We start from the raw sequence: 11,077 nt of genomic DNA, 5'->3' as shown, positions 1-11,077 counted from the left end.
CTAACATATTAACCAACTGCCCCATCAGTAGACTAACATATTAACCAACTGCCCCATCAGTAGACTAACATATTAACCAACTGCCCCATCAGTAGACTAACATATTAAACCAACTGCCCCATCAGTAGACTAACAATATTAACCAACTGCCCCATCAGTAGACTAACATATTAACCAACTGCCCCCATCAGTAGACTAACATATTAACCAACTGCCCCATCAGTAGACTAACATATTAACCAACTGCCCCATCAGTAGACTAACATATTAACCAACTGCCCCATCAGTAGACTAACATATTAACCAACCTGCCCATCAGTAGACTAACATATTAACCAACTGCCCCCATCAGTAGCTAACAATTAACCAACTGCCCCCATCAGTAGACTAACATATTAACCAACTGCCCCCATCAGTAGACTAACATATAACCAACTGCCCCATCAGTAGACTAACATATTAACCAACCTGCCCCATCAGAACCAACTGCCCCCATCAGTAGTCTAACATATGAACCAACTGCCCCATCAGTAGACTAACATATGAACCAACTGCCCCATCAGTAGACTAACATATGAACCAACTGCCCCCATCAGTAGTCTAAACAGAATACAGATCACACAAGGATGGACATAGAACACTGAAGTACTGTAAATGAGGAACGTTGCTGTCTCTCCATACTGCTACCAGTCTGTGTGTGCGTGGGCCACCCTAACTGCCAGGTCACTGGCCAGGCTGTGCTGCTGCTTTACTGTCACATGGGCAGGCACCAACTACCCCAGAGGCTGCTGCTGGGGTCAGCCAAGCACTACTCTCTCTACACTCTCTATGCATCAGGCTTCATAGAACTCACTCATTGAAATGGCACGTGAAGGCTATATAGTATACTACAATGGTACCCTATAGTGCACTGCTTTTGACCAGTAGTGCACTATATAAGAGTACTATATAGGAGCACTATATAAGAGCACTATATAGGAGGGAATACTGTGCCATTTTGGATGCAATCCTAGATTTTCAATGGTTCCTCGCTATCGTTTACGCTTTTGTTTGCGGTTTTGTTTGCGGTTTTGCTGCTGTGTTGTTTTTTTGGAAATGTGTCATTGGAAAGGCATGTATGTTGTCCTAATCACTGCCAAATAAGTTGATTCTATATTCACACTGATGACTGGACAGTGTTGATAACTGTCAACACTATCAGTGTTGCAGGTCTAATTTTCAACATTAGGTGACGATTGTGACGGCCAAAAGAAGCCCTGTTGGGTTAACTGATACCCTGAAGCCCTGTTGGGTTAACTGATACCCCGAAGCCCTGTTGGGTTAACTGATACCCTGAAGCCCTGTTGGGTTAACTGATACCCTGAAGCCCTGTTGGGTTAACTGATACCCCTGAAGCCCTGGTGGGTTAACTGATACCCTGAAGCCCTGGTGGGTTAACTGATACCCTGAAGCCCTGGTGGGTTAACTGATACCCTGAAGCCCTGTTGGGTTAACTGATACCCTGAAGCCCTGGTGGGTTAACTGATACCCTGAAGCCCTGGTGGCCCTAGAACTCTGATACCCTGAACCTATCTGCAGACCAAACAGTTTCTGTCAAGTCTGACAAATCACTGCGTCTCTTCCATCGATGCTGCCATTATGGTTCATTGATGGAATGTTCCTAAGAGTTACACCTCTATACTAACCATCAATATCCATCCATACCAAGACACACAAGTCTAGAATATATAGCCTAGAATTCTAGAATTCTTTGAGTACTATTAGAATTCTAGAACTTTTAGAATTCTAGAACTTTGAATTCTAGAATGTTTTGCGTGGAATTTTCTTTCAGCAGAAAATGCAGTGTATCAAGGATTATTCTAATACCAGTTAATTACCACACAACACGGTGGAATCCTATCATAATCACCTAAAATGCAATAGTCGGCTGTGACCACGAGGTTAGTACGAGGGATCAAGCGCTGCAAATAAACTATTGTTAGGACACACACAATACAGATAATACCATGATCTAACGCTATGTTAAAAAGCTTTTAAATATAGTATTGAACAAACACCCTCGAACTGACGACACAATCAGWTTAGTCATAGAGAGATTAGACAGTGTCCTCTACAGAGATGATAGCCTTAGACAGCTAGCATGGGCCCATGCAGTGGGCCACGCAGGAATCTGTTTGACAGGGTGAAATTAGGGGACCGGCACACTCTTTCTCCTTACATTATTGTGGGGTTTGGTATAATAGAGGGAAAATAATTGATCAGGAATGTGTAGCATCGCTACCACACTAAATCACAACATCTATAGAGGTTAGTCTCACACAAAACCACAGGAATTTGCACCAAGAAAATCTGGGACCAACACACTCTTTCTCCTTACATTATCGGGGCCCTTCGGTTTGAAAAAGAATCTATGAATGTAGGATAGACCCCTAAAACACTAAATCACATCATCAATAGGCCTAGAAGTCAATCCCACTCAAAAATTACAGGAATCAGGATTCTACACCTATGGGGATATCATCAAGATCATCTTTGATTTCCTTCCTTCTGTCTGGGCTTATCCCGTCCCGAGTGACTTCTCCTGGGTTTTGCATGATCAAAGTTTAGATTTACTTTTATAATTATTTCTGATCAATGCTTGCTTGGCAGGCCACGGCCAACTGTGGAGAGACTTGGTCCGCGTGGCCAGTGCTGAGGCAGCAGTAAAAAAACAGCTGACTCCCAGCACCAGAGAGAATAATATGCAAACAGTCTCTGAGCTCTGCATACTTTAATGTGGAGCACCAATCATTAGCGCTAAGTGTACCTCATTATGTTCTTAATAAAGCCTCTGAAGACCAGAATCCTAATTGATCTCATCCTGGCTTTTCTGAGAAATCAAAGCCCTACCAAAGCCTTCATCCCATGCCAGTCCCTGGCACAGATAGGAGGAGGTCCGTTCTGATATCCTTTTCAAACTGTTAACGTAATGTCTGTTAATAAACCAAGAATCATCATAAACATAAATTTAAAATAAATTTTWAAAAAACATGACACAAAATGAATGAGGAACGTGTGCAGCATAAGGTCATGCATTTGTCTTTCGGAGTGTTATTGTGTTGAGCTGATTAAATATGTTTTTAAAGATCAAGAAGTGAAACATGACATGAATTCATGCTCCGTACAATGTTAGCATGCAGTACAGTACAGCATGCTTTATAGAACAACATATTGGACATGCATTGGAACTGGTGTGGACAATAGAACATAGTCGGTGAATGACAGATTTCATTGAATTCAGAGCTACGAATTCCTCCATTTCTTTCTCCGTGACTGAGTAGAAAGAGAGGTGAGGCGATTGATTAAAAAAAAGCTATGTTATTTATAGTGCTATCTGTCTTTGTCTATGTTGATCATTAATGTATTATCATACATCAAGCTTTGGAAATAAACCTGGCTAAAATGTGTGATTGTAAGGGATCGTGAACTCCACTGAGCTAGTCAATAGTTTTTTTTATTATATGTTTATACATTTATATCTAAATATATCCAGCTTTCCCACCCATCTGTTCTGACAATACATGTAGTACAGCCTATCTGACCTGAAAACAAGTGACTGTCATCACCATCACTATCACAGTGAACATGACATGGCTTGCTGAACAGCACCGTGTGTGTAAATACGATTTAATGAAGACATGGCGTTCAAATCTGTGATGAAATGAGGTTTTAAAGGACTAATTCTATATAGGTGACTGGATACAACTGGTGCTGTGCTGTCTGTGCATGTAAGCAGTGTCACTGCTTTCTGCTGTTCAAGGCCAACTCAAGGTTACGTTTCATGAGTAGAGTTGCAAAGCTACTGGAAGTTACAGGAATCTTTAGTCATTTTGGTAATTAACAGAAAATCTTTGGTAATTTATACTTGAATAGCTTTGAAAAATATATGAATATATATTACTCATTTTTTTTTATATCTGTGTTCATGCTGTCAATGCGTTTCTAGTGGGCGGACCACATAGTTCAAGAGAAGATAGCCTAATTAATGAAAAGAGCGTCTAATCAACAATAGCATTATTTTCAATTAACTCTGCAACTCTTCCTACTATTGACGTTTTTCACAACTGCCACGAGTTTGACGTCAAAACATTGACAWCAAATATACAGCGACATAGTAAAATAAATAAAACGGTGTTAAAAATATATATAAAGGATATGGTATTTACTAAATTGGTGGTTTATATTTAGGATAATGTTTTACAGCTTTGTCACTCTCTTTATTTTATTTCCCCATATATTTTATATGTAATAAGGCCACACAGAGGGCCAGAGATAATTACAGACACCTGTGATAATCTGAAGTACCCAAAATGGGCCACAATATGTCTTGTGCTAGATTACATAAAATCCTTGAAAGATACCAAAATTCCGGTCGTTTACTGGTAAACTTTGAAAGTTTCCAGCAATATACCCACCCTTTGCAACCCTATTCATGAGCCTATAGGCCAGGTGATACTGGGGGGAATACATGACATAATCAGCAAGTCAATTATAAATTAGCTTTACATTTTCCAGGTCAATTTAGAAAGCATTGTATGAAATAGAAAAATCCATAGAAGTCAATTCAACACATTTTTTCCTAAATAGATTATTCCATATTCCAATTTTGCTATGGAAAACTGTGCATGTATTTGGTTGATTTAACTATTCAACTGAGAGTAATAAGTCCCAAACATACGTGTCATGGTGTTAAAGATGGCATAAAACATTTAAAAAACACCATACAGCCACATTCTACAATGTTGAGACTAGCATTTTTCTGCACAAATGTGAGGAACTCATTTTAGTGTTAGTCCTTTAATTGAATTTAAATCATTGAATATTTATTCACGAGAGACTATGTGTGGACACATTTGCTGCGTACATATTCTCCAGTGATGGTCTGGGATTCTTGTTAGTGGATAAGGGCCACATGTTCACTTCCACACATTGGTGTGCTACGTTGCAGAAAGCAATGTATATCCTGTTTAATAAGGGCTATATGGTGTATATCCTGTTTAATAAGGGCTATACGGTGTATATCCTGTTTAATAAGGGCTATACGGTGTATATTCCTGTTTAATAAGGGCTATATGGTGTATATCCTGTGTTATAAGGGCTATACGGTGTGTTTAATAAGGGCTATATGGTGTATATCCTGTTTAATAAGGGCTATACAGTGTACATCCTGTTTAATAAGGGCTATACGGTGTATATCCTGTTTAGTGTGCGCTATACAGTGTATATCCTGTTTAATATACAGTGCATAGTGTGTACAATACTGTGCAATAGAATGTGTTTTGAATGATTGAAATGCTAAATTTCCTCCCACTGTTTTCATGGTAGGTGGCAAAAGGATAGGGCATTTTGATTGAACAAGCCCTAGTAATTCCCAGATGTTTTGCAAATTATTAACATAGACTTGACATAGACGTCGATTAGGTAATTACATGTTTTCACTTGCTGTGTCAAATGCATACTTTATCTGATAGTCGTTCATTAAACGAGCGTGCAACTTTTCACATGGGCCACAAACTAACCCTGACGACCTGACGAAGATCCGTTTAGAATCTAAACGGTGTCGATAAAGCAGTGAATTAGTAGCTTTAACAGTGTACAGCCCTTCTTGTTCTATACTAGTATTCTTTATTAGCCCAGCACCTATGTTTTTAAGGATGTGAGTATGACCACAAACCTTCCCACAAACTAACCCTAACATTAATAGAAATTCAGAAAGAAATGTGCAATTTATATGAATGAATATGTTTGTATATACAATGATGTGTACAATGTGCATTCACCAGGCTGTTTTGACATTGACAAAGTAATCAATGCTTGGTAATAAGTCATAAGTAATAAGTCTGCATTTGAAATGAGGTCTGGGGGTCTAGGTTGAGACTGGGAAAGAGATATCAATTAAGCAGAACTGCAGAGTTCAGCAGTGGGAGCTGAGGCTGCAAAATCCTGATTCTACTTCATTAGCTAAACACGCTGGCCAGAATGCTAAATAAACACTGTCTGTCTGCAAGGAATGTACATGGAATCCCATGGACTATAGAATACAATATAGAATGTAAAGTAGTCTAAAAAAGAACTCTGATGATTCATTTGATTCTATAATGTAGGACGTAATGTTGATTAGGCATGCAATGCACAACATCATACACAGACAAAGAGCCATGTCTGGGCCAATGGGAGAGAAGCTGTTCTCTGAACAGAATACCTGCCTCCCCTCCAATGTGAACATTGGAGATATCCTTGTTCACATTTACAGAGAATAATACACTTCATGTATGAGGATCACGAGCTTGATAGTAGTCGTTACATTCATACAAATACATTCATGTCAAGACTAGAATATTCCAACTGGTCAGGATGGGTATAATGTGTGGTTACTGGGAGGAAACAAAACAGTCATCATCCAGCATATTTACATTTTATATCCTGTTAAATATCCAAGTCTTTAAATAACATGATTTTTTCCCATTTCATTCACAATAGTTGAATAGAGAAAACTCCTAGTCTAAGATTTTTACATATAGTGCGCTGGCCCCATGAGAGAAATGAAGACAGACACAAGACATTTCTCTTCTCAGTGAGTAGGTGATGGATAGGCCTACACACCAACAACAACACAACTTCCCTGATATGTGTGTGAGAGTGTGCACTCAGTTCCTTTACTCTGACTTGCCTGTTGATAACATATGCCTCATCAGAGTTTACAACGTTTAGCGTTTGATGACCACTAGTGTTCGCTGTTAGCACCCGCTGTCTCTCTCTCACACATCTTACTGTAATGTAGTGTGTGACTTAATGCAACTCACTCACAATAGAGGAATGATTAGGCCTACATAACTATATAATAAAGCCAACGGAACTTTGATAATCGTGTGATTAAACCTAATCAATTGGCTGTGTTGATTCATTTCTATTCAGACTTTTGTCCATGCATGCTAAGCTATGGTAGGATACATTCTGATCACCCACAAGATATCAATAAAATGGTATTTAACACATTAAGAATGCACTGTAAAGTCAATAAATAATGTTCCTTACCTGAAAAATACTATTGTTTCCCACAAATAGATCCCGAGAGCGTTTATTCGATACATTTTTGCCGGTCTCATTCGGGCTACCTACAGCTCAGGAGCACCAATAGGAGTAGAATTCCAATTCCTTGAATGATTTCGGACGTCCAAGGTAAGCAATTCTTCTGTTGTTTTTCTTCTTCTTCAGATTCCAGAGTCACAAGAAAACCACAAGATGTTCATAACCGCACAGGCCATGAAACCGTCTTCCTTAGACCGCRGTTACTGATTCGGATAACCTAAATAATGAGTATTTTTTTTCAGGACCACGGACAGCAGCAGAACCGGTTTGCGGGATTTCACTCAGCCCGGGTTATTGTAGCTTTCAGGGTACAGCACGTTAGGCTACGATACCACAGATATTTCCGACGTTTATTCTTTGCGATCCTAAGCGGCAATTAGGGTTTTGTTACAAGGGGAATTTGTGAATTTGAACATTGCCTCCTTCAGTGATAAATGTGAGAATGTATGTGCTCTGCGTCTCAATGAAAGTCTCAATCTCAGGAGATGTTTAACTACGTGGTTGTATATCCCTTACGCATAGAACAGTAGCGGAATTCCACAGTTGTTACACGAAATATATACATACGTAGTCAGTGTTTTTTTTCTTTACGCTTTCTCTTATATGCATCCCAAAAACAGAGGTGTTGCTTTCAAGCCACACGTAGTTGTAGTTACCCCGGCCGTGCTGACTGGTGTTTTTCTGCAGGTACTCTCTGTGTCTCGGTAGTTGACTCCCAGGGGTGAGTTGGAACTGCTGCAGAGAGCTACTTCCATTGTCCGGTCAAGTTTGGGACTCACAACTCGTTTTCGTCTTCTTGCATTTAAATTCCTCGCAATAATGTCAAAATGAGTGAAATCGTGATGTGACTAGCCTCTTCTTCCATTGCCTCCCATAGCCCAGCGCTCTCACGTCAGACCACCACTGTATGTCTTGCTGCAGTCATTTACTAAACTCAAAAAAAGCACCTCTCCTTTGAACACACGCCCACATGCCGTTGTTATTGGTCTACATGTTGCTCAAACTAGTTAGGCTGCGGCTCGGATTGGAGAGAGGGGTTGTCATCTGGATATTTTTAATGTCCCGCGCATTGGTATGGAACTAGAGAATAGTCCATGATTGATCAAATGTTAAGTTATCAGATGTCCATAAACTTTTTGGTTTCGTTGACTGTTCGCACACGCCGGGTCTACACCGGTTGACGTGTTCAAATGTTCAAAATCAAATCCCATTTTATTGGTCACATAACCACGGTTAGCAGATATTATTGCGAGTGTAGCGAAATGCTTGTGACAAACTATACAATTATTTATGTATTTTTTACATTTTCATTTTTGATGGGAATTTGTCAGCCGGCATGAGGTATTTTCATTTTTATTTCAATGTTCTTGTGGGTTACTTTTTGATTGACAAGTGAGCGTTGCAAGGGCGGCAAAAAGAAAAGGATACAGAAAGAAAGTATCTTGTTCAATATCATGCTTCGTTGCCTCCACTTGTATTTTCTGTTTGATCTTTTTTGTATAATCGATATTGTTTTCCCTCCACGCAGACATCTAAAGAGAGGATCTCTCCCTCTCTGTCTCTGCAGTAGCGGTATTTCATCGGCACTGCTGTCCACATTGTCCATTGAAACGTGATTCGGTTTCTAATGCAGCTCTCTTTCGGGAACGCAGTCACTAAATATCACGTGGCACACGGACGGTATAGAAAGAATAGAATACGCACGATTAGAATACGGATGAATATATGGTGCTTTTGTTTGTTCTCATCCACAGTATTCAACAGGAATCCGCCTCGGTCCTATTGAGGAAACAAATACGTGTTTGCAGCGTTTATCTCAAATAGAGACTCTAGCTCATTGCTAAAGTGAGTCGAAGACATGTATAATTTAATACTCTTCAGTCGACCACCTGGATGATATAAATTAAATAAATGCTGTGCTTTGAGTTTCGAAAATCCAAAATGTCTAATTTGGGCTCCTAAATATGACATTACGTAATGAATGCGTTTTATCCTTTTTGAGTGCACTAATGACCATTACCCAAGAAGTTATCTAAGAAAATAAATAAATTAAGAAATGTCTGAGCTGAAATATAATTACCTCTTGATCTGAAAGGATAAACAACAGTTGACCATATTTACCCATAACACTGACATTAAATAACCTTTTTTTTTTTTTAAGGGCCCCTTAAATCATGCCCTTAGGCCAGGGGTTCTCAAACGTTTTGAGGCCGGGGACCCCTTTTGTGATAGAAAATTCACCAGGGACCCCCTCATAATCAGAACACACCATGAGTGAGATAAAATTGCATACAAGGAGTTTTACTATGACTTCAACAGTGCCATGGCTGGACGAACCAAGTCTCTGGCCCTGGGAAGGAACATTTTAAAGGTCTGCCTCTTGGCATCGGTGTAACGGCTTTCTTCTGTGGACGAAGGATCGGACCAAAGCGCAGCGTGGATAGTGTTCATCATGTTTAATTAAAGCCAATAAACGTGAACACTACAAAATACAAAACAACAAAATGTGGAAAACCGAAACAGTTCTGTCTTGTGCAGACACACGAAGACATGAAGACAACCACCCACAAAACCCAACACAAAACAGGCTACCTAAATATGGTTCCCAATCAGAGACAACACAAAACACCTGCCTCTGATTGAGAACCATATCAGGCCAAACACAGAAATAGGAAAAACATAGAAATACAAAACAAGACTGCCCACCCCAACTCACGCCCTGACCATACTAAATAAAGACACAACAAAGGAAATAAAGGTCAGAACGTGACAATCGGAGACAATATGTAGCAGTTTTCATGCAAATTTCATGTAATTTTACAGATTTTGTCATAGGGCAGAAAGATTTTTGTTGTTGTTGCAGCTTTAAAACTAATATCCTACAATACTACACATTTTGCCACGAGACAGAGAGAAAATATTAAATTACAGTCCATTTATGTAAAAGAAAATATATACATTTTTGGAGAACACAAGAAGTATTGAGTTGAAAAGATAATTGGTGCCGTACTGTGCATACCAATATCCCTGTAACATGCTGACCAGACTGGACACGTCGTGTGCGCGAGCGTTGCAAAATAAATGTACACATATATGTTATTCAATCATTGCACCCACACTGCTACCAGCCTCTCCCATCTCTTCATTGGTTTTTAGTTGAAAGATGAACTTAGGTCCACACTCCGGTTGGTTCTATAAAGTTGGCTGCCAACAGCCATATGAAGTCAAAGAAGAAACAAAAGGCTGAAGGAAGGAGGAGAGATGACGAGAGAAACAAATTTGGTTTACAGTTTTATCTGTGGATTAATTGTCGGAGGTAATTTAGGTAGCTTGCTGTTGCTAAATAATTTGTCCTGGGATATAAATGTTGAGTTGTTATTTTACCTGAAATGCACAAGGTCCTCTACTCCGACAATTAATCAACACTTAAAACGATCAACCGAATCGTTTCTAGTCATCTCTCCTCCTTCCAGGCTTTTTCTTCTTTATACTTTATATGGCGATTGGCATCTAACTTTCATAGTATTACCACAACGACAGACCGACCTCAGTTCATATTTCAATCACCCACGTGGGTATAACCAATGAGGAGATGGCACGTGGATATCTGCTTCTATAAACCAATGAGGAGATGGGAGAGGCAGGACTTGCACCGCGTTCAGCGTCACAAATAGAACAGACTTCTATTTTAGCGCTTGGCAACACAGACGCTCATTGGTGCGAGCGAACAGTGTGGGTGAAATGATTGAATAACATGTATATGTACATTTATTTTGTGACGTGAGCGGTGTGGTCAGTATGTAAGCCTCCCAGGCCCACGCTGCTCAGGGTTAAGAAATTGCAGATAAATAATTTTAGGGTCGTTCTACCAATTCCACCAAGATTTCACCAAATATTAACATTCTGTCATAAAGATCACATTTTCAACTTCATAAAAAAACATGTATTC

The 11,077-nt window shown here is 39.5% G+C and overlaps 1 protein-coding gene across 1 annotated transcript in view; it reads right to left on the bottom strand.

Annotated features, from left to right (window-relative positions):
• Positions 1-8,037, bottom strand: part of LOC111965595 (glycine receptor subunit alphaZ1-like) — a 96,624-nt gene extending 88,587 nt beyond the window's left edge. Inside the window, 1 exon segment of the mRNA XM_070438651.1 lies at positions 7,075-8,037. Within this exon segment, the coding sequence (XP_070294752.1) occupies positions 7,075-7,145 (71 nt within the window). The 5' untranslated portion in view covers positions 7,146-8,037.
• Positions 8,038-11,077: the final 3,040 nt, after the last annotated feature.

This window comes from Salvelinus sp. IW2-2015, unplaced genomic scaffold (assembly GCF_002910315.2).
Source record: "Salvelinus sp. IW2-2015 unplaced genomic scaffold, ASM291031v2 Un_scaffold1073, whole genome shotgun sequence".
In the NCBI taxonomy this organism is placed as follows: domain Eukaryota; kingdom Metazoa; phylum Chordata; class Actinopteri; order Salmoniformes; family Salmonidae; genus Salvelinus; species Salvelinus sp. IW2-2015.
The sequence above is the reverse complement of the archived record's forward strand: the minus strand, read 5'-3'. Positions and strand labels throughout refer to the sequence as shown.